General features: G+C 41.4%; 3 protein-coding genes across 6 annotated transcripts; 1 reads left to right on the plus strand and 2 right to left on the minus strand.

The window, feature by feature from the left end:
- Positions 1-1,261: 1,261 nt before the first annotated feature.
- Positions 1,262-9,108, minus strand: timm44 (translocase of inner mitochondrial membrane 44 homolog (yeast)). The gene is made up of 13 exons (XM_037114392.1): positions 8,801-9,108; positions 8,236-8,340; positions 7,819-8,022; positions 7,650-7,730; positions 7,382-7,531; positions 6,908-7,044; positions 6,447-6,532; positions 5,405-5,497; positions 5,074-5,198; positions 4,767-4,817; positions 4,502-4,591; positions 3,530-3,640; positions 1,262-2,722 (listed from the first exon to the last, which is right to left on the minus strand). The coding sequence occupies exons 1-13, from the start codon at positions 8,828-8,830 to the stop codon at positions 2,603-2,605; spliced, it is 1,383 nt and encodes a 460-aa protein (XP_036970287.1). The 5' UTR covers positions 8,831-9,108; the 3' UTR covers positions 1,262-2,602.
- Positions 9,109-9,212: 104 nt separating this feature from the next.
- On the minus strand, positions 9,213-16,756 carry hnrnpm (heterogeneous nuclear ribonucleoprotein M). Of its 4 annotated transcripts, none has more exons than XM_037114388.1 (16): positions 16,468-16,756; positions 15,420-15,607; positions 13,745-13,797; positions 13,005-13,012; positions 12,710-12,803; positions 12,363-12,617; positions 11,940-12,093; positions 11,779-11,828; positions 11,635-11,692; positions 11,362-11,463; positions 11,229-11,282; positions 10,833-10,901; positions 10,638-10,739; positions 9,920-10,503; positions 9,771-9,822; positions 9,213-9,666 (listed from the first exon to the last, which is right to left on the minus strand). In XM_037114388.1, the coding sequence occupies exons 1-16, from the start codon at positions 16,566-16,568 to the stop codon at positions 9,503-9,505; spliced, it is 2,088 nt and encodes a 695-aa protein (XP_036970283.1). In that variant the 5' UTR covers positions 16,569-16,756; the 3' UTR covers positions 9,213-9,502. The 4 variants fall into 4 exon arrangements, with proteins under 4 accessions (XP_036970283.1, XP_036970282.1, XP_036970284.1 ...); XM_037114387.1 differs by having other exon boundaries at positions 11,196-11,282; XM_037114389.1 differs by lacking the exon at positions 10,638-10,739 and having other exon boundaries at positions 11,196-11,282.
- Positions 16,757-18,028: 1,272 nt separating this feature from the next.
- On the plus strand, positions 18,029-23,063 carry dmap1 (DNA methyltransferase 1 associated protein 1). The gene is made up of 10 exons (XM_037115821.1): positions 18,029-18,496; positions 18,733-18,824; positions 19,245-19,440; positions 19,559-19,717; positions 19,821-19,988; positions 20,195-20,380; positions 20,759-20,830; positions 21,517-21,589; positions 21,726-22,078; positions 22,281-23,063. Exons 1-10 carry the CDS (start codon positions 18,401-18,403, stop codon positions 22,338-22,340), a joined length of 1,455 nt encoding a protein of 484 aa, XP_036971716.1. The 5' UTR covers positions 18,029-18,400; the 3' UTR covers positions 22,341-23,063.
- The last annotated feature ends 614 nt before the right edge of the window (positions 23,064-23,677 follow it).

Consider the following 23,677-nt stretch of genomic DNA (forward strand, 5'->3'; position numbering starts at 1 on the left):
CCAGGACAGCCCAGGAACAGTGGAGCTGCTGGTCCACATGCACAGATGGATGCAGTACAGCACACATGCAGGCATACACAACATGGGAGCTTTATATATATATATATATATATATATATATATATATATATATATATATATATATATATATATATATATATATATATATATAAAGCTACACACTGCCTTCACACCCAAGGCCACTGCAATCAATCCTCCTGTGTGAGAGCAGGCAAGTCCGAATGAATGCAACGCAGCATGCTACTCTGCATCCCACCATCTGTACTGAGCTGTCGGACTGCTGCCACGGGCAATGAACAGCTACTGTAGTGTGATCACGCCCTCTCATCTGCACCCAGAACCATCTCAGACAGACTGTTAGTGAAGCGTGTGTCCTGAATGAAGCATCCGGGGGTTCCAGCACTACGTTAGAGATTTCTTCTGCTCTTTTAAGAATTCAAAAAGGAATCCTGGCGTGTGGTGTATATATGATTTAAAGTTCCTGAAACTTTTGGCCTACAGGATGTAAGGCATTGTGTGCTTGATGTTTGTTTTCATCAGCTGGCATTGGGTGTCTCGTCTCTCGTATCGTTAAACATGATCTTCATTTCTGTTCTTGTTCTTGTCCTGTGTAAAACCAAAAGTGAACACTGATTTTAAAAAAAGATCTTATTTAAGAAAATGGTCCGTCTCTGTAGGAGATGTTTATTGTTGCACTGCTGTTGGACACTTAGAATAACCTCAACAAGCACTTTTTAGCAGATGTAACTTGATGAAGCCATTGCAGCAGAGTTGCAGCTGCCAGCTGAGGCCATCTATTGGACTGACTCCAAAACTTTGGGTAGTTATGAATCATTTACACACCAAAACATGTACGAATAGGACCCAGGTTTAAAAATAGCAGAATTCCCTTTAATGGGATGTATCAGACCAAAATAAATGTGGGGAAACAGAATTGTCAGGGTGATAGCAATACAGACAATTTAATCAAGGTACATCTTACGGGGTGTAAATGGGCAGAATGCAGAGAAGAAAAATGCAGCAACGGGTGACAAGAAAAAAAAGGCCCAATGTGACACAGCTTTGTTTGATGACTACATTCACTTACCTTTGCCTGCAACAAAGCTGGTTACCAACACAAAATTAACACCAATACATTTGTGCAAGAGACTTGTAATGAGCTGCGATCATCTTTGCTATGTGCCCACACACCCAACAGAGGTAACCTCCATCACCACCAAGCGAGGACAGATCTGACATCTGATGTCCAATAGTTTATTGGTGACATTTAGTGAAATGCGTGCCAGTTAGCATTCGCAAACTAAGTTCCATTTTTTTGTCCAGGAGATGAGGCTTGAGTTGTCAGCCACATGGCTCTGGACTGCAGAGAGACGACACAGCACATTACACACATGTACTGTGACTTATAATCCACAACACTGAAGGTCATTGTGTCATCAGAGAGCTGCGGACAGAACAGAAGTGTACGATGGCACTAAGTGTTAATGTCATTACTGAGAGCTGGATGTGCATTGAGGTAAAGACAAAGCTTAATTTTATTCTAAATTGGTGCAGGTAAGAGATGAGCTTCGTGTTCCTGGGTGTCTCCCAGACCAAGGACGCTGTCAAACTTATTCAATCATTTTCACTAAATTCTGGCAGCTAAGTGTCACTCATAGCAAATGAGTGCTACAGCTCTGCTCTGAAAATACAACTGTATAAAAATCAGTCTGAAGCAGCATTTTTTTCCCCCCAAAGGAAATATTACAGCAAACACTGAAATCCCATTAGAGGATTTAATTCAAAAACCATCATTTGCAAATATTCCCAGATCAGGAGAGAATCTCAACCATTTGCAGGGTAGAAGGTAAAAAATAGCTGATAGAAAATTGTTTTTTAAAATGTCTGCTAGTGTCAAAAACAGGGGTCATCTTTATTTTTCATAATAAATATAGACTTTCTCACAAATTTAACAATTACATCAGACAATTATCATACAAACAATGACCTAAGAGAGCACTGATTGGCCACCAACCACTGAGATAATTACGCCTCAGACAGGAGATGGAGTAAAAGGGACTGACGGTGGCCAAGATGTCTTTTAACACCAACCTGATGTTCAGGGGCTCAGTTACAAATCAGCTCCCTTAATTTCCACGTTTTCTTTTATGAAATTCATAATGACAGCGATTAACTAAAGTTAAATAATATAATTCATCCCTTAACTGTCAAGAGGCAGTTTCAATTAATGAACAGCAGTATAGACACTGCACAGGGCACAGTGGATGTGAGTTGTTGGTGGTGTACCGCCCCCTAGTGTGAGCCTGAGGAATAGTTAGGCATTCAAACATATACCAGGGATTGCAGCAATTGAAACCAAAGCAAGTGTAAAACAAAAAAATGAGAGTGCAGCACCTAGCATCTAGCAGGACAACTCCACAATGTTTCCGTTGTGCAGTGAGCCCATGTCCCACTTGTCTGTCCCCTCATCTCCATGTGCTTTCCTCCCCTGCCAGCTTTCTTCTCAGTCTGCTACAGGGCCCCTTCAGGTACAGTATGTTCTCTAGCAGGCTGAGAGTGTTTTTGTACATCTCAAAGAGTCTTAGAGGATCTGTTCAGTGCTAGAGGCAGAGATGTCAAGTAGTCTCCAGGCAGCATTTGGGTTGAGCTCCTCCTGGTCTCGACACAGAGCCCACACGTACATCATCCTGATAACTTTGTCCTGAGGGGAGAAAAACAGATTCTTAACTGCTGTATTTGTCTTCTTAATCTGGTATTTTTTCAACAAAACCAAATATAAACATCTATTTTGTGTCTAGGTTAGCCTGATGCACACTAAGCCATTTTGGGTTTTATATATCTATCTGTCTGGGACCATGACATGAATCCTAAATACACAGATGCCTCATTTGTCTCTTCAACAGAGAAGGTTTGAAAGTGGCGAAAAAATGTAAAGGCCAGATGAAGAGTAAAAGTGAGTATCTGGGTGTAGGAGATACTAAATACTGTAGTCCATAAAGGCAGAAAGGTCATTTGATGTCCAGTCATTTGGATCCAGCTGATAAAACACAGGGAGAACAGTACATCAACCATTAATCCTTTTGCAGGAGTCCTTTAATCTGAACACTGGGCAGGTGCCAACTGCATGGTACTGAGTGGATACCTTGACCTCTTAACCAATCACAGGTGTCCCTGACAAGCCCTGAGTGGACCAACACAGCTGATTTACAGCTAATAAAGCTTCGGTCTGGGCTGTGAGTCTGAAGAAATAAAAGTCATGAACAAATAGTAAAAGGGGGCTTTATTGTCTCATAACATTATCTTGATGTCACAGTTATGAGACGTTCTGACACACTGGGATTATGAAACATTTCCAGATAAAGCTTTCTATCATATTATATGGAACAAATGTCATATTTAACATGTATTTTCTTTTAAGATGCTGAAAATCAAAGTGTGTGTGTGTGTGTGTGTGTGTGTGTGTGTGTGTGTGTGTGTGTGTGTGTGTGTGTGTGTGTGTGTTACTTACAGGGTCTCCCTCCACCACCTCTCCTTTGGGGTTTCGGATCACCATAACTAATTGAGCCTGGAAAGTGATGATCAGCACCGGACCCTGGTCCATCATCTTCCCCATGGCCAACTGGAGAAGAGGACATATATTCTTAAACCAAATATTTAGAGTATTCAAATATTTAACAACTTTACCATGACTCGAGATATGTAGAAATACAGACATTGCGCTGAAAGGACTTAAACACAGTCTGAACTTTTAGAGATGTTGAACAACTCCGACACTCTCTTGATTTGCTTGTATACTTTGATTTAGCGTATTTGCAACTTTGTCCCTACAGCAATGATGTGACTTCCTTTTCCTATTTGATACCAAGTAAAACCCAGGCTGGTATCACCAATACCAGTATGATTTGGATACCTTGTACAGAGCCTTAATAAAACAGCTTCGGTAGAGAATGTGAGGAAATCCTATTGTCTGCAGATCAACACAAACCTAGACAGACCAAAATGACTTTCCAAAAGTCGGTGACAGCATTTAATATTCCCAATCATTACTCTCTACCCTGTAGTTGACCATATCCAGACAGCTCTAACAACAGGCTATTTATATCACAGCAAATATCATCATGGTTTTTAAAAAAGGCTCCAAATTGTCTGTTTCTCATAAGAAAAGTAGCATCTATTAGTTCTTAGAATATATATTGAAATAAATAAATGTTTGATTTGAATTAAAGTCATTCATTGAAAAGTTTAGCAGATTTAGAATAGTCTAGCCAGTAACTTGTATCATTTACATATCCAGCTGTCACATGAGGCTAATCGTTCATTTCAGGCACTTTGAACGCTCACCAACACGCCTGTATTGATTCTAAAAACAGTGAATTCACTGTTTTTTCCAGGGATTAAGAAAAACCTTCAGAGTGTCATAAAGTGCCAATACTTAGGGCTTCATTATTAATCTTGTGTAGTGTAGTCTGCAGTTGCTTACATCAATACTGTCGATGTCCAGGATCTTAGAGTGGAACTGAAGTCCCATGGCCTTGGCCTGCTGAATTGGGTGTGCCATCTGGCTGTATGTCTGCACAAAAATAAGATAAGACTATCAGCAAAAATTTAATGAAGAGCTCCCCACCCAAAAGGTAACATATGCACCAATGTCACCAGCAAACTACTGTCTTTACATTGCTGTAAACAAAGAGGCATTTGTGATTTAGCACTTCAAGCTCAGAGTTGGTGTGTGAGAGAGGTCATACCGCTTCATAACACCAGTCCTTCAGTACTTCCAGCTCCCCTCTTATCATCGCCTGCATGGAGACAGAGCAAACACCAGCTTATAGAACTTCCTGGAGAAATCAAGTAAATCAAGCCCTACTTACAGAGGTCAACCTGTTTTTTTAATTAATATATAGAAAGTTAAATATACAGTTCTCTTGTCATCATCAAAAAAACTTGTTGGAAACATCATCAAGCATGTGCACTAATTTGATATATCCATACATATACTCTCTAAAATGTACTGAGTAAGTCAATAATACAGAAAAAGGTGCCAGTCCAACGTACTTCCAGAATGTTGGGGATGATATCTGTTTCACACTGCTTGAGGAAAGAATCTTTGTCAAAGGATGGGTCCACCTTCAAAATCTCTGTCAGTACTTCAGACATCTCCGTTTTAGAAAACAGCCCACCTAAACAAATACGAGCCCATGGGCGGTAAACACACATGCATGGAGGAAAATACACAGTAAAAGCAGGATTCTGATGGTTCAGCTGGAAAATTACTTATGCTACCAAAGGACACTCAGCTAATGTTGTAACCTTTGTGTCTTTGTTAAAATCATTATTATACCTCTTATTATGATAAATGTAGTCTGTCAAACCAGAAGACACTCACCTATGAGGTCAGTCATCTTGTCGGTGACAGCGCGAGTTGCTCTGATGAGGGCGTTGTCACTCTCATCGTACTTCATCTTCATTTCAAAGAACCCTGCAACACACACGCAAGTTCATAAACAGCCTGCTGGTTAGAAAAAGGCAGAAACTGAGGCCCAGCAGAACGCTGTTGTGCACAGATGCTGGGTGGCAGTGCCGTAACTGAGCTTCATGTTTTTCTTTTGTAGCATCTAAAAATTGACCGTATAAAGCTCCATTACAGTAAAAGACATTAAATAGAACATATACATTGTGATGCCACTAAAAAAAAATCACGTAGAAGTTCTGCCGGTGGGTTTTTAAATGCTCTGTAGAACATTATGTAGGAACAGGTTATCACTAAATCATGTGCCACATTGCCAGATACAATAATAATAACATAATATTTTGCTGACTCAAAATCAGCCAAAGAAATTCTGCCAGAGATGCAGCCCACAATTCAAAAATGATGTTCTGGTTCACCGCCCAACCCCAACCATTAGGGTAGAGTAAAAAGTGTCGATGCTGCAACAATATCGATGGAAATCTACTGCAGCAGATCTGCTGACTTGGAATAATGTCTTAACTGTGACCCAGGTCATTACCACTTGTCTGAACATTATTTTCCTTAACTGATGTGAATGATATCAATCAAATCAGCACAGTGTTGTTCATCTATAAACTCCCCTTTCTCACACTCTCCAACAGTGGAAGCTTCTATTCATTGTCTCTTTCAGCAATTGCGTATTAAATTGTTTTTCTACAGCAGGGCACGGTCAGCTCGACTCAAATCTACCACTTTGTTTATCCTTTTCCATTGGGGATCACACCTGTAAACGGGTACTTTTTGTGTATCACCTCAGACAAGGTTTCAAGAGAGCAGAGTTGATACTAATAGTTGATTGCAGCCCACTGTTTTTTCCAGTAAATAAAGGCTGCAGCAACTTTGAACCCAAGTTGTACCCTGCTGTGGAAAAATGAGAAGGATACAGAGACAGAAAAAGACGAGGTCAAATGGTCCTTACTGTTGAAGACCACGTTGTTGTCTTTAAAGTCCTTCCACTGCTGGTACCATTTTGAGTCTTTGTGGAGCACCACACCCATAGCTTCCCTGAAAACACACAAAGTAAAACTTAGAACAGCAGGCTGAGGGAAACTGATGAGTGATCATTGTGCACTCATGGTTACCATCTCATTTAATCATATTGCAGTATTGCAGTATTTACAGCAAGATTAATTAACTAAATATAAATGAAACACTGAGATACTAACAAGGTTCACATTTGACACACGTTACTTCTATTCTAAAAAAAACAGCACGATGTCTCAAATGTCACAGTTTTTCATCTTTGAGTCAGTTTCACTTTGAATATTTTTAATAGGAATCATTAATCTGCCTGAAGCTAGTAAAGTGATACTAGCTATCTCTGAACCTCAGGGGTGTTCCCCTCTCAGTATCAGGGTAAAGCAGAGGGCACTCACGTACTCGTTGGCTTCGAAGACCTTGCCATCATCCCCTGCCCCCTTTGAGGAGAATTCACTCCTCTTCCTGAGTCTGGTGGGAGGTCGATAAGGGCCAGTGTGCCCCAGGTCACCAATCTCTTTCTTCACACTCTCCATGCCCTATAAAAAGATGAGAAGGTACGTACATAACTATTTTCCTCCTTTATCCTTTATCTTTGAGCAAGTTCTATGAATGCAATATGCTTTTCTCTCACAGCAGAATAGACCTAGCAGTGCATAAAATTGGCAATCAAGTGAAACATCACTGAGTAGCATGCCATGAAAAATGCATCAAATTGAAATTTACTTATTTTCAACTGACTGTCTGGATGCTCTTTGTTAAAGAGCTTGAGATTATCCTTACTTTATTTGAGAGAAACAAAAACCAAGAAACACACTTTAACTTTTGGTAAACAAGGACATAGGTCTGCGTTACCTGAGCACAGCGACTCCATACCTGTGATATTGCTTTGAAGGCGCCGGTCTTGCCCAACTTCTCTCCACTCTTAGAGACGCTCTCTGCAGAGGTTTTAGCTGTCTTGGCTGCTTCTTCCATTCCCTCCTTGATTTTTTTCCCAATGTCTGTGCGACTGACCTCCTCTAGACCCTGCCCACACACACACACACACAACTTGTAGGCATGGATGGAACTGATAGAATGGCCTATCTATGGTATGACAGTCATATGAAGGTCTGCATCTGATTGAGATTTGTATCACTTCTACCTCTTTAACTGTTTCAGAGATGGTTCCCAGCTTCTTCTTGAGAACTTCGGATGTCTTCACTGTTTCGGACTCTATAGTTTTCTGAAGAGGACACAGGAATGTGTGTTTAGACCTCACACTAGTTTATTCATACTGACAGATACAATGTTGTGTTTGGTCAATTACTAACATATTTCCTTCTGGCTTGTTTCAGCGCATCCGACTCCTCCAGTTTTTTGGCCTCTTCGCGGAACTTCTTGATGTTTTCTTTCATTTCTTTGTTCTTGTTAAGCTCCTGCTTAAGGTTGTCCAGAAACTCCCCCAGGAAACCTTTTCTGCCACCACCTCTCTCACCTGACAGGTACCGTACCTGCAGGAGGGCTGACTGAGGCACCTTGTTGGTGGGAATAAAAACCAAGGCACACAATTGACATGACTAGAGAAGCTCAATCAAACTGCTGTATCAGACTGCATTAGTTTAAGCTAAATGTGCCTAATATTGGTGACTGATAATGCAAAGTCACTACAAAACAGTCTTTGATATGTGACACCAGTTTGAGGTTTGCTGGAGTTTGTAAAGCTCTCCACATATCCAGAGTGCTCGTACCTGTGAGGAGCATGTGGGGATCCCTCGTATCCTGTAGACATTGGGTCTGTTGTGAAGGAGCAGGTAAGATGAAGGGAAGGCTACCAAGCCTCTTCTTACACATATCTGGAGACATACGAAGACACCCTCGGACTTTAATATACTGCTCGATAACCACACAGCATATGAGACAAACTATTCATAGTTTGGCATGTCGTTGACGTCAATGAAAGTTAGCTGAAAAGTCGAAGTACACTTTGAGAATTTATCGAAGAAAAAGCAAATAAATTACTTAATAATAATAGCACTGGTGACAAGCTCTGTTCACTACTAGGCGTGAATGAGAGTCACAACATATGTTAAAAGGTTTAGAAAAAGATTTCGTCAAGAGTTATAAAAAAAAAAAAAAATACCGGCTGGACAGCAGAGCTAACTTAGCTAGCTAACTGCTACATTAGCGAGTTCAGAGTTTCACTCGGTGGCAGTTGCAGTCAGTATTAATAAAGGCAGTTCTGCAAGTATCTGTCAAGTTCTCCCTGTATTATTTCGTAGTGTTTCGAAGGTGTTATTCAACACAAAGTCTCACCTGATAACACTGGCACAAGGGGGCCGCCATCTTGAATGCAATACTTATGACCTTCTTCCGGTGGTGTGACCTTCCACATCCAGGAGGCGGGTCTGATAGGCTACCTCAACAGCATTGTTTCCGCCGTGTGGTTCAGCTCCATGAACCATCCATATATCTATATGTATTATCAAGGTATCTATTGTTTATATTTATAGACTCATTGTATCCATTGTTATTTAGCTCAAACTAGCATCATGTCCCTATATGTCGTCAAATCGCAAAAATATGCACATCCTTGTATTAAACTTTATTGTTATCAAATACTATTCTGACTAACTTATACCCAGTATATCAATCACAATAAAGCCATTTGTTTATGATCTCCACAGTTCTCCAGTGAGTTTACTATAGATAGGCAATGACAACACAATTTCAAATATTGATGTTTATTTATCAAAACACCTTATAGAACAAAAGGCAATGACAAGTGAGCATGACAGAAAAAAAAAATTAAAAATTTGGTCTCTAAAAAAGTAAAATTTGATCAATAACTAAAACACATTCACTGTTACAAATTACTAAACTAAAACATGTTTTCACCGTGACGAATATCTAAACAAACCAACTGAATTATGTTATGCTGAAGGGCAATTCAGATGATACAGATCATTTTGACATCACAGACTAAATGAAATGTCAGATGTGAAGCAGATAAATCGCTTATGCATTCCTATCAATCCTAACATCAATTTCTCTTCCATTCAGCCGATAGCCATTCATGGTCCGGCAGACACGCTCAGCGGTTTCAGGGTTGTCGAAGCGAACCACACCACAGCCCTTGGACTTGCCGTTCTCCATCTTGATGTCAGCATACTGAACCATGCCTGCAGAAGCAAAAGTACTAAAGTTAGAAGTGGTCTTATTGTCAACAACCAGCAATAACGGTTAATTTCATATTCACATACAACAGAACTAGGGTAATTCTTACCGCATGTATTGAAAGTATCCTTGAGCATCTTCCATGTGAAGTCAAATGGCAGCTGAAAGACAAAATGAATTCAAAATGTATTAGAATCATATGTGAGACGATAACGTTTAAATGATTTACACTCAGCTACCCTGTTGATAAACACTTACATTTCTGACAAAGATCTGGCATCCCTTCCTGATGTTATTTCCACCAGCTCCAGGCCCTCCAGCTCCTCCAAAGGAATTGCCACCAAATCCGCGATCCATGTCTGCAGAGCGATCAAACTGACCTCCAGCGCCTCCGGAACCCATCCGATCCATGCCAGAGCTCATACGGTCAAGGCCACCAGAGGAGAAGCGATCAATTCCTCCAGTATTGCTGAGGCGGTCAAAGCTGCTGGCCATTCTGTCGATCCCGGTGTTGCCCATGCGATCCATATTCATCGGGGAGCCAAAGTCCAGGCTAGAACCCATGCGATCCAAACCAGACGGGCCCAAGCGGTCAAACCCAGCTGGGCCGAGGCGGTCCATGCTGGAGCTCATACGGTCCAGGCCAGGTCCAAGCCTGTCCATACTGGGCCCCAGCCGGTCCAACCCCGAGCCCATCCGGTCGAACCCAGAACCCAGCCTGTCCAGGTCAGATACACGGTCCATCCTTTCCATGCCCATCCGGTCCATTCCCGCCATACGATCCATGCCAGCTCCAAGGCGGTCCATTCCAGAGCCCATGCGGTCCATACCCAAGGAGTTTCCTAGTGAACAAAAGAAAGGGGGGAAAAAATGACAGCTTAGATGGACTGGTAAATCTGAAGTGACCATTACATCTAGTGAGGCTCAACAGAGTATTTATCAGAGGAATTTGAAACAATATCCTGAAAATACTAACCCATTCCTCTTTCAAAGGATTCTCCAAAACTATTGCGAGACATTCCCATTTCATTTCGCCCAAACTCCCTGTCAAAAGCACCACCAATCCCACGGTCCATCTCTGACAATGCAAGAGATGAAACCATTAGAAAACATCCAGCATAACGTGAAAGAGTTCCACGCTTGCTTAACCCATCACAAAACATTTCCTTACCATTCATTCTGCCCATCCCTGAAGAACCGAAGCGATCCATGTTGTTCATTCCTCCGAAGTTGTCCATTCCTGGAACAGAGAAAAGAGTCTTAACTCCAGGGGGCACATCCAGAATCAGATTGACAGTGTTGGTCACCTAGCATCAACACTCACAGTGATGACTTTTATTGATTGCATTTTGCTTCTCACTGATAAGCCATTTGTACTGGAGCCAAAGGCTTCCTGTAAATATTTACCAGTAGTAATTTTCAGGGACTTGGTTGGGATTGTATCATGAATTGTGAATGTTTTGAATTAGCTTTAATAGAAAATAGTTTAGACACTTTAGGTGAATACAGCCACTTGAACATGTTCTGTACATACCTCCTCCTGCTGCTCCGCCGCCACCACCACCACCTCCTCCTCCCATACGGCCTCCTCCCATGTTGCCAAAGCCCATTCCACCCATATCTACAAGTGAGAAGAGTAGTGTTAAGTCACTGTCTTTTTTTCCAAGTGTCTAACAAAAACAACACTTAAAGCTAGTTACCTCCCATGTTGCCCATCCCTCCACCACCTCCTCTGTTGAGCTGGGTAGCATCAATGGGCTGGCCACCAGGTCCCAGGCCCAAACCAATACCACTCAGGCCACCTGGGCAAAGAAAATGGACATAAAGTTAAGAATAGTGCATACAAGAAATGTTCTATAGAAATGAAATTGAGAACAGACATATCCACAGCATTACTATCTTCAGTTATAAAAAAAAGAAACGTAAGAAATATATGCAAATATAATATATAATATATGTAAATATATGCTTACGGGGAAGAGCAGGGGCTCTCTCAGGAGGTCCAAAATCTTTGGGCAGGGACTTCTCATCCTGAAAAAAGGGCCACATAAAGGCAGTCAGAGTGTGCTCTCCAATCATGATGTGATCCAATGGACACAGAAGTTTAGGCAACATACCAGTTTGACGTGCATGACTCTGTTGAACAACAGCTGCCCGTTGAACATAGCTGTCAAATCATTAAGGAAAGTGGGCAGAAGACATTTGAAAAAATTGATTCTACTGCATTACCATTCTATGCATACACCTAGAATCAGCCAGCATTTTACAAAAAGGATACAGACAGCTTGGACTGCTTCAAGGGGCATGTCAAATGTGACTGTGCCCATGCCTCTGCTTTTCCCATCCTTGTCCTCCAGAATGTCGGCCCTCACCACCATGCCTGCCATGCCGAAAACCTCCTTCAGCTTCTTCCAGCCCACTTTGTAGTCAAGCTGGGAGCACAAGCAGCAATTTGAGAAATGGTTACTTGTTTATTCATAGGACGCAAAGGCAAGTCATACCAAACTATCATTCCTTACCAAGTCTAACACAGTTGTGCACAAACAACCATTTGTCAGTGAAGCCATTTTTATCACTTAAAATACTAATTATTTACTGGCTACAGTTCCTCAAATGGACTTGCTGCTCCTTTCTTGTCTCAATAAATTGATTTTTAGTGTAAAAAAAACAAAAAACAATGGGATAAATGTGCAAGCCTCACATTAGCCACAAAGACGGTGCTGCCAATCCTGCCAGCCTGGAGACCATGGATGATCTCATTGGGGATGTTGGGGTTGTTCATCAAGCTTGGAGGAATATTGACCATTGGGCCATTTGGTCCAGGGCCCATGCGATCCATGTTCATGCGATCCATTCCACCCATTCCACCCATTGCTCCCATTCCACCATGGCCCCCTGGAGGGCCTCCGCCTTGAGACTTGTTGATTTCTCTCTGAGCAATCACACCATCAGGGTCCTAACAAAAAGAATGAAAACATGACTGTAGGAAATCCACAGATAACATCTATGTGTCTTTTGTTGCCCTTTGTTTTTCATGCTGTAGCCTACCTCCTTCACTTTTAGGGGTCGACCATTAAAGTTGTGCTTGTTGACCTTCTCCACTGCCTTCTTCATTAGCTCCTCAGTCCTAAACTCAACAACACTGGGAGATAAAGAGTATACATCCCGTGAGAACAGTCAACAAACAACCTCCAACATTATGAAAAATTAAAATCTGCAAAATATATCATTTAAAGCAACACTGGTGCATGTGTTTTCACTTTGTGTTTTCAACATTAACACTTTGTCTATCCGGCAAGCATTTACACCAACAGAAGGGATAAGTGGGACTGAGACTACTTACGCACAACCCTTTGTTGATTGAAGACATCACAACGGGCCGCACCAAGAGAAATAAAGAATACCGGTATATCAAATTAGAAAAAGCAATGGTTAGGTCTGGTGTCTGAATTGACACAAATTTAAGCAAAATTAGAAAATTTCATGCACAATAAATATTTCAACATCACACAAGCCTACAGCCTTGGTCACATCTCTGCTTCCAAATAAAATTACATACAAGATGTCACATTTTTATCAGCCACTAAAACAATGCAGGAAAGTCTGGTGAGTATTAAACAGTATTTTTCCAACATCCAAAGGGCAGAAAATCCACAGGGTGATAGGATTCCCCACTTCTAAGATATTGGAGGTAACTTTTCCAGTAAAGCACTTCTACGGAATGAGTTACATTTAACAACCATCTAACAACCTTGTAACAACCTCTTGCAGACTAGGCCCTTTAAGGTCATGAGGAGCAAATCCAGCAACCCAAGGGACATTGTCAGCTACTGCGAAATCCCACATGATTGGCTACAAAGAAAGTTGTAGTCAAGTTAAGAGAGCATCAACCCTCAGGATAACCTCAAGTCAGTGCCACAGACGACACCAGAGAAAACACGCCTCCAGCATGTCACCATCTCACACACTCCACAAGGTTTGTGTCTGAACAATTCCCAACTATGAAAGTTAAGAAACCAAAGCTGACAAACACAGGTTTGCCTAGGATTATTCATATTTTTATTTGTATGTATTTGCACTTACCCTCGATTTGCCTTCTGCGTCCATTAAGTGTTCCACGTACGTTACCTCACCCACTACAAATCAGATTCCAGAGACGACACACACCAAGGGGAGAGAAGCCGAGAGAACAATTGGGGTTTAGAGCAGAACACAAGTAGGGCGGCCGGTGACAGTGAGCTCAGACTGCCACTCCTTTGCCTTCCCCCAGCACCTCAGCAGCAGCACAATATGGTACAGGTCTACAAAAAGCAAGCTTGGGTTTTTTAAAATAAGGGAAACTTCTTAGCCTGTCCTTGTTGTCCTTGATTACACCCGCAGCACCAAAAGCAATAGACTGAGGACAACAACTGTTGAAATGGCCATCTGCCTTCCTATTTGGATAAAATGCCGTGAACAACACCTTCTACCTGGAGATAATTGATCAAATAATTTCAAGTAGGCAGAACCTGTTCAATCCCTCAGCCCATTTCATTGTCAAACCTGTGCATACAAATAAGTCATGTCGCCATTTTGAACCTCTGGTTCATTCATCAATGCATTCTACCATCAGCCGAGCCTAAGAGGAAACATACAGCTAGAAATCTAACCATAATCTTAAAAGAAGGCAAGCTCCTACAGGGAAAGAATGGCAAACATGTTCTTGAAGTTGACCTGTTCCTGAAACGCACAATATCAGAATTTTGATTCAGCGTCGACCACTGCCACGCCTTTGTTCCCGATCACGTGTCTGTTCAACGAATGGACATCAGTGAACAAACCTCTAGAGTCAAGGACAGTGCATAAGAAGTTGCTTCATTTTGTAGACCTGTACCCCAAAGAAAATCCCCAACGCATAGCTGTGTTTGGCACAACATGGAGATCTGCTGAGAAAACATTTGCTTGTCACGGTCACACCTAAAAAAGAAAATGCAATTTAACTCCACAGTCAGTTGTCATACAACGAATACAAGGCGCACCTTCTGAAAAAGGATTGTACCTTTAACACATGCTTTAACTACAAGTAAATGCCAAGTTAAGTGCATTACTTATGATACATCTATTGTATTCCAGTACTCCATAATTCTAAGTACGTTCACATGAGTAACAACACATGGTAATCCACATTGTACATTTAAGAACTTCAGGCGAATCCCTACTAGAAATTCAAAGTTGCTGCATCAAAAATGTATTTTGACACAAAATTTGGACTTCTATATCAATCATGAGACCACAGGGTTTACCATTAATTGAGAGCAACTTGTACCCCGTTTCTGGGCAAGATTACATTATAGCTGTGTAGTGTAATTTTTTCGTGCACTTGCAATCATCTCATTATACCGCTCATGGTCCCAAGCCATTGGATTTTCACATTAGTGAACCAGCTTTACAAATGTGCAACCTCCACTTCACAAAAACCACAAAAAAGGTTTTACTAATCTCAATGGAGAATAGATGTTCAGTCTAACACCCAGGTTCAAAGCACTTGTGCAAGTCTGCAGCAACTCCTTAGATGACAGACAAATAAGAGAAACTCTTCCAAAACCTTGGTTCCAAATAAGTCCCAGAAGATCTCAATCAACTTTGTGCAACTTAAGTCCCTTCACAAATTCTCAAAAGCCTTTCAAAGCTGCAGTGGTCAAACAAAATGACCATGGATACTGCAACTTTTGTCAGGTCCAAAAGGTGACCGAGTCAATCCCTTATCCAAACACCTTACCTTTTTCTTTCATCAGATCTTTGAGGGCCTGCCATTTCACATCATAGGGGATGTTGCTGACAAAGACACGGTATCTTTTGTTCACATGCCCATAGGGTTCGAAGCGCCCGCCTCCACCTCTCTTCTGGGGCCTCTCCTTCCTGCTCGAATTGGACTCATGCTTTCCTTTCCCATTCACTGCACCCTCTCTGTGTAATGAGATAAAAAGATAGAGTGTAATAGTAAGTAAAAACAATAAAAAAAACAAACAAGAAAATGTAACTCATATAGGCAAGCCAAGGTGTTTTTACTTACAAGTATGTCCAAAGTTTAAGTAAAACTGTGAAGTAAGTTTAAAGGAAAGACACGATTGCTAAGTACATACTATAACCCCCAACTTACACAAGCTGTAAAATTTTGACTTTGTATCTGGTCATTGCTCCTGCAATGAGGCCACTGCTGTAACTCAATCCGATAACGTTGATGTTAGTGAAACTAAGAAAGAGGGAAAAACCTATTCTAATTAGTAAGTTGTTTTTTTTAGCCATTTTAAATGACACTACTTAACACAGTTGAGAGACTTAGATGTAGTTACAGTGATTTGAACTCAGTCTGCAATGGTCTGCCCTCAAGATGATCGCCGCTAACTTAAGCCGCATGGCAAGGCCGCTCTTCGGACATAGCGGGCCTATCAACCTACATTATTTACTGTAATGTTACACAGTCACAATGTCTAAAGTCGAAGTGCGATCACATATAAAGGGTAAAAATCACTTAATTTCTTTGACTCAACAAGTCGTTAATCACCGCAGTCTTTAAGTTACGTAAACTGGATGGATTCTCCCAGTCAGTAGACGGGCCCCAAAAATACGGAGCGGATCAACGCATACAGCATCGATATTTACCAACATAGAGCACGTTAACAAATAGTTTCTAATTCAGGATACGGAAATATTTTCATTGAAGTCTGGTCGCTTACTTCGTAGATCGGGAACATAAATGCGAACTCTATAGCTAGCTTTAGCTAGCTAGCGAGCGCAAACAAAGGACCCTTGATGAATGGACTTACACTGCCGGTTGCTGCTGCTGCTGCTGCTGCTGCTGCTGCGGTGGTGGCGTCTGCTGCTGCTGGCCTACTTTCTCGGTAGTAGTTTCAGCCTGCTCGGACATCTTCTTGTGCAGTTTAGTATCTTAATAATTAAACTGTGATGTCTCAGACTATCTTCGTTGATATCAACGAGTCAAACGCCTTCAAAAGAGACCTTAATGGTATGAAAAACGTGGCTGACTACAGCGAACACTTCTGCGACACCAGCTAACAAAAATGGCGGAGAGTAGTCTGTGAGAAGATGAACGAATGCTGGGAATTTTTAAAACCACGGACACGACGGCGTACATCCGGTGCTTTCAAAATTAAAGGTCACCACGGTTGGGGATTTTCAGAATAAAACAGTACCTGAAATGCAGATAAACGGGGGTGCAAAGTGACTCACTCAAATTATAAATGTAAATACAATTTTGAGGTATTGCTTTTTTCTTGGGTATCTTCATTTTCCGTTGATTCGAAAGGAACGTTTTACTTAATTGCATTAATTTAATAACTTTATGCTTGTCATTGTGCAAATTCAGATTAATAATACAACTTGTAATCAAAATCATATTCATTATGTATTTTAGTAGATTAAAATAAAACTTGACTGATTGTTGGACTAACAAGCCACCCATATATCAATAAGATAAGTTCCCCCTTTAGAATATAATGTATTACATATTACTCATTACTTTCATTGATTGATTCATTTCAAGTAATGTATTTTGTTACAATAGTACTGTTGGCGTATAGTAATGTATTACGTATCACACTACTTTTTGAATAAAAATAGCAAACGCCCAAGCAACCTCTGTACAACAAGGAAATAACCTAGATCTGTTGAAATAAAGGAATGACTTTGGACACAGTGATGAGCAGGCAGACAAACGATACATACAAAAAATACAAAATACAATACAAATACAAAAACATTTAAAATTGTAGCTTAGTCATATGAAACAAAATAGATGTATACCTTCTTTAATATTGCCTATAATGACATGACAAGAAAAAAAAATTCTTTGCCTTTTCATTATAGTTGACAGAACAAGGAGTGCATGGGCATATTTGATTCAAGAATGTGAATTAAAATGCGCTTGGAGGACACACAGAGCCTATATCAATATGGTCATGTTGGTGTGAATAGGTTCTTAAAAAAACAACAATAAACGCTTCATTTAGGTTGGTAATGTGGATTGCAACGTGTTACATGACATAACCATAGTAATATGTTGCTGAAATATTATTAGTAATGCATTATATTACCCTGTTACTGCAAAATAAATAAATTAAGGACTTTTAATTTGACTATTTCTAATTAAGAGATTCAAGTATTTCCCCCCACCACACCAAATATTCATACACAAACCTTAAAAAACTTTTTTTCTGAGTGTGTGTGCTTTCTTTAAGAAAACGCTCTGCTAAATCTCACAATTTATTGATCGCTGATTATATGCAGAGATATGAATGAGAAATTGGTATTTTCATATTTAAAATGAGAGAGGGTTTGCAGTGTACCGCCAAACCTCAGGGGGGCAGCAGCGAATTACTGAGCAGACCAGGAGCCACGACGAAATCAGCGGGGACGGAAGTGGTGGCTGTCGGCTAGCTTCTCACCTAGCCTCAACAATAGCTTCTGAATATTCTTATTTACTGTCTCTGTTGCTTCACGTATGGTAGAAACGTTAAGGACAACACTACGGAAACACATCTTACAAGAAATCGCCACTTGACTGTGCGGCTCGGTGTGAAATTAACGTAACGGTTGTCTTCGAAATGACGTTAGCGCTAGCTTTTAGCTAAGAGCGTATTCTTTGTACAGTACCGCATTACTGGACGTGCGCCTGTGAATGAATGAACAGCATTCACGTTTGACAGGTTGTGAGAAGCGTTGATCAACAACTTGTTAATCATGACTACTGGGGCTGATGTCAGGGATATTCTGGAGTTGACTGGAGGAGAAAATGACGGGCCCATCAGTAAGAAAGATCTCATCAACTCAGACAAGGTAAGAGACACATAGAGGATGACCATAATGATGCCTGTCCCAGTATTCTATAGTAACCATGTCATTTCCCCGTATTTTACTCAATATGTAAAGAGTTAGACAGGCTATGGGATTAAAAGACAACAAAAAATGTAATTCCTGCAGCAAAACTGAGATATCATTGCTATTCTGTGCTTGATAGTTTAACCAAAAGCTTTCTTTAAAATAAGTAAGCAGTCTCTCATCACCTGTCTCAGAAAAAATCCAAGAAGTCAACAGAAACGCTGACCTTCAAGAGACCGGAGGGAATGCACCGAGAAGTCTATGCTCTGCTCTATTCAGATAAAAAGTATGTAGCACGTTTTGATTTTGTCTTGAATGTCTGTGTTGAATTACCCTTTAGGTTTTGATTCAAGTCCAGTGTGTATAACTACATTACCGACCATCATCCAACAATAAAGATTGTTCATCTTGGATTCGAAAAAAGGCATAGAAAAGAACAACTGCTACCTTTTTTGTTTTTCTAATGTGTAAATCAGCCTCTCACTTGTCTCTTTTACAGTGTTTGTTTTGTATGAGGCTGATAACTATTTATTTCTGCCCATGCTCACCGCAAAGGTGTTTTGCTTTTTTGTGTTCTTATGTCGCATACCTGTATGAGCTGAATATCCCAATAAAGCTGGTTAGAGTTACAGAATCAGTGAAGCAGATGTTCCACACATTTTGCACCCTTGCTTTAACAAAAACTTGATTTCCTGTTTATCCACAGAGATGCCCCACCTTTGCTGCCCAGTGATACTACTCAGGGCTACAGGACAGTCAAAGCCAAGCTCGGCTGTAAAAAGGTGCGTCCGTGGAAGTGGATGCCCTTCACCAATCCAGCTCGCAGGGATGGGGCTATATTCCACCACTGGAGACGTGTGGCAGAGGAGGGCAAGGACTACCCTTTTGCACGATTCAACAAGGTAGGGATGACTGCACTCAACAACAGCGGATAGACTTTTACAGCGTCCCGTTTTCTGTCATGAGCTCCTTTTCAGATGCATACACTCATTTACTCTGTTCTCCTGTCTGCCATTATAGACAGTGCAGATCCCAGTGTACTCGGAGCAGGAATATCAGGTGCATCTCCACGACGATGGCTGGACTAAAGCGGAGACAGACCACCTGTTTGACTTGTGCAAGCGCTTCGACCTACGCTTCGTAGTTGTCCACGACCGCTACGACCACCAGCAATACAGGGTAATCTCACATTCCCTTTCACTGGGGACATATACAAAGAAATCCTCATGCTGTAAGTTAAAGCAAGCATTTTCCGTGACATTCTTCCATGTATGCCTTTCAGAAACGTTCTGTGGAGGACCTGAAAGAACGGTATTATAGTATTTGCGGTAAGCTGACCAAGGTCCGCGCAGCTTCAGGGACAGAGCCCAAGATCTACATCTTTGATGCTGGCCATGAAAGGCGCCGCAAGGAGCAGCTGGAGAAGCTCTTCAATCGCACACCTGAGCAAGTAAGTAACTTTGTGCATTGATTTGGATTTTTGTACTGTTAGCCAGGATGATGAACATCAGGCTGAGCATTAACTGATTATAACTTCATTTTTTTAATTTAGTAATGCTTGTTATGGAAATAAAGCAAACAATATTGCAAAAGCTTGTGAGATGTTTGTCAGCCTTTTTAGATATTAAGATTGCACTTCTCTTGTTTTTCCTGCAGGTGGCAGAAGAGGAATATCTCATTCAAGAGCTAAGGAAGATTGAGACCAGGAAGAAAGAGCGAGAGAAGAAGGCCCAGGATCTGCAGAAACTCATTAAAGCAGCTGACACTACCACAGAGTTAAGACGAGCCGAAAAGAGGGTATCCAAGAAGAAGCTCCCACAGAAAAGAGAAACAGAAAAACCGGTATGATACAGGAGCACAAGCAAACCATTCATACCTGAGAAATATTAAGTTAAAGTGTCATTAGAAGCAAAGTTATTTTCATTATTGCAATGTCACATCTGTTAACCTCATGATGATGCTCATTCAGACCAATAGTATGCTGAAATATTGAAGATTCAGCTCAGTGTCATTATTGTGTATTCATCATTTTATATTGTTTTGATGGTGCAGCTGTGTCTCAGGGAAACTGAGGGGGCTGTACTGTCTGTGTGGTGACTCACTGTAAAGGCCGCATTTATCCCGTAATACATTTTGAATAATTTTACATGTCAGGTCTGTCCAGAGTTCACAGTGGTGCAATATATTGTCTCTCATCAGTTATTTCTTCTTCTTCTTTAGGCTGTTCCAGAGACAGCAGGCATCAAGTTCCCCGACTTCAAATCAGCGGGGGTCACACTGCGCAGTCAGAGGGTAAGTATAACTAGATCCTACTGAAGTATTTAAGCTACAGTAGAGTATTCTGAAACATATGTTCAGGTCAATACTTTGCTCTCTATTACCAGTGAGGAAGCTAAAACACCAATTTAATACAAAGAACAAATCTGAGACTGCACAGGTCAGAAATAGTCCAATAACTCTGTATTAGGGAACTCTCTCTGTACTGTGCTATTTATCATTTGGATTGATGTTAAAATATTACATTTAAACTTTCTTAACATGAATTTAAATTTAAAGTTTTGAATAAACCACCATTAATATCAAGACAATTTAGCGAAGCTTGACCCTGCAGTTGATGTATGTGAGAAACCAGAGTGTCTGACTTGAGCCTAGCTATCTCTCATTAGCAGTGAGATGATTAATTCTGTTAGTGACTAGCTAATATCTGTAAGACCTAGCAAGGGGACTCTTATTCATCTTTAAGACTGATGAGGAGCTGCCGCTCTCTATGGAAAATACATTAGCACTGCTAAAGGAGTGGAGTACCCCTCTAGCTAATCAGTCAGACAGAGTTCAGTGGATGAAGACATTTTGATCTGGCCCGCTGAAGTGCATTTCAAACGAATTAAAAGCCCCAAGGTGGAGCTGTTTATCCTAATATCTCCGACACCTTGAATCACACCCGTGTGTGTCTCTCTGTGTGTTTGCGTGTGATTCAGATGAAACTGCCAAGCTCTGTTGGCCAGAAGAAGATCAAGGCCATTGAGCAGATTCTGATGGAGCAAGGAGTGGGTAAGTGTGAATAAACGTTAGAAATCAGCTAACCTTTCAAAGTTTTACATTTGAAACTCTCTGCAACAGACGCAGATCAAAGCGGCTCAATCTAATTTTCATTCTTCTTTGCACTTGTGTCCGTCTATGGATCCAGATCTTAACCCCATGCCCACAGAGGAGATTGTTCAGATGTTCAATGAGCTGCGTAGCGACCTGGTGCTTCTGTATGAGCTAAAGCAGGCACACAGCAATTGTGAGTACGAACAACAGATGTTGCGTCATCGCTACGAGGCCCTGCTGAAGGCCGGCAGCGGAGGCGCGTGTGGTGGAATCACGGCGGCCACACTAGCCGCCGCAACACAGAGTGGGGAACTCAATGCCACCAACAGCACTACAGCATCCACCCCAGGGGGTGAAGCTCAGTCCTGGCCGAGTGCAGACGACATCAAGGTGGAAGCCAAGGAGCAGATCATTGATGTTGTAGGAGCACCACTTACCCCCAACTCAGTAAGTCTGCACAGCGTACACGCAAAGTCTTCCAACCCAGGAGTAAAAACATGGCAAGCTTTCTCTTCAGATCTGCCAACATGTTGTGGAAATGGCCTTTGATTGCAAACTGGTAAAATACTGTCATGACTGTTAGGGATGCAGAAAGAATAGAATATCCGTCCCAGACCCCGATGTGATTGTTTTGTCTGTCACATTGCAGCGCAAACGGAGAGAGTCCGCGTCCAGCTCGTCTTCGGTCAAAAAGGTGAAGAAGCCTTGATGAGGACGAGAGCACTGGTTGGTACACGGTGGAGGAAAAGGAGCCGTGTTCGTTGTTGTGGTCATGGTGGTGACGCCCACAAGTGTATGGCTGGACAAGAGGGACACAGAAGCTGGCCACCATATTTCTCTCCATTTACGACGAAGCACCAGTGACTTCACACACACGCATACGCACATACACACACAACTTTTCACCTACCAGCGACACCTCTCCAGCCCCCTCCCACCTCTTCTCAGCATCTTTGTGACAAAGGCAACAACTGAGTGACATTTCATTCCATTACCGCTCGACTCCCTGCCTCCACCATTGCTCTGCCTTAGATGAGGCAAGATCAACTGTAAATTGCCAGGCTGAGCTAATCGGGACATGGGGAAGAAGGTGGGAATGACTAGGTAATTGAAATGAATTGGAATGAAAGAAGAGACTCTGGGAGTGGGAGGACCTGGAGACGCAATGCTCATTTGACCCATCTGAGGTTTTTTTTTTTTTTTTTTTTCCTCCCCTAGTCTAATCATGCCATAGTGTTTACTGGAAATGTGTTTTTGTGTTAGCCTTTAGTGCCCACTGCAGCTCTCTCTCCAACCGGAGTGCGTCTCGCTCCCTCTCAGATGGAGCTTCCACCTGCTGCCCGTTCTTTATTTGTGGTCTTTGTCCTCAGGTAACCTTGAAGATGCTTTAGTCAATGATTCAATAAACCTCATTGTTTCTTTTTTTTTCCTTGCTGCGTATCGTCTATGTTTGTGCCTCTGCAGTCCCTTTCTCATTTCAAGCGTGTGTCTCTCCTTCTCAGATGAGGTCTGAACTCGGAGGTAATTAGTGTTGAATACACATTTGCTGGGGAAATTGTAGGATCACGACATTCTTACCTTACCTGTCATCTAAGTTAAGTGACAACTAATGACTTCATTAATATGATAATTAAGCAGTGATCATTCTTAGTTTGGCACAGCCACTGAAACTTCATTAGGTCCCCGCTCCATAATATTGCTAATTGCTTGTCAATTATGTCGTTTAGCCTACTTAGACATTAATTTCTATGCAAATTTACAATACGTTTGCTCAGAGGGAGGGAGCAGTGTGATCCGGGCGGACTGTGTGTATTTATATACCCTGTAGGTGTATTTTAACGAAAATTCAATTCAAATTGCAGTCTGCTTTTTTCTTGTATTTTTGCCTTTGTCATTTCATCTCATGATATATAACTGAAAACCTGGTGACTTATGTTTTCTCAATTACAAAAGAAAATTGAAATGTATGATCTTGGGAGACGGGTGAACAGGGTACAAATATCACACTGAAACTTCCCAAGTTGTATTTCAAGTTGTCACATTCTT

The sequence above is a fragment of the Acanthopagrus latus genome, chromosome 11 (assembly GCF_904848185.1).
Source record: "Acanthopagrus latus isolate v.2019 chromosome 11, fAcaLat1.1, whole genome shotgun sequence".
Classification (NCBI taxonomy): domain Eukaryota; kingdom Metazoa; phylum Chordata; class Actinopteri; order Spariformes; family Sparidae; genus Acanthopagrus; species Acanthopagrus latus.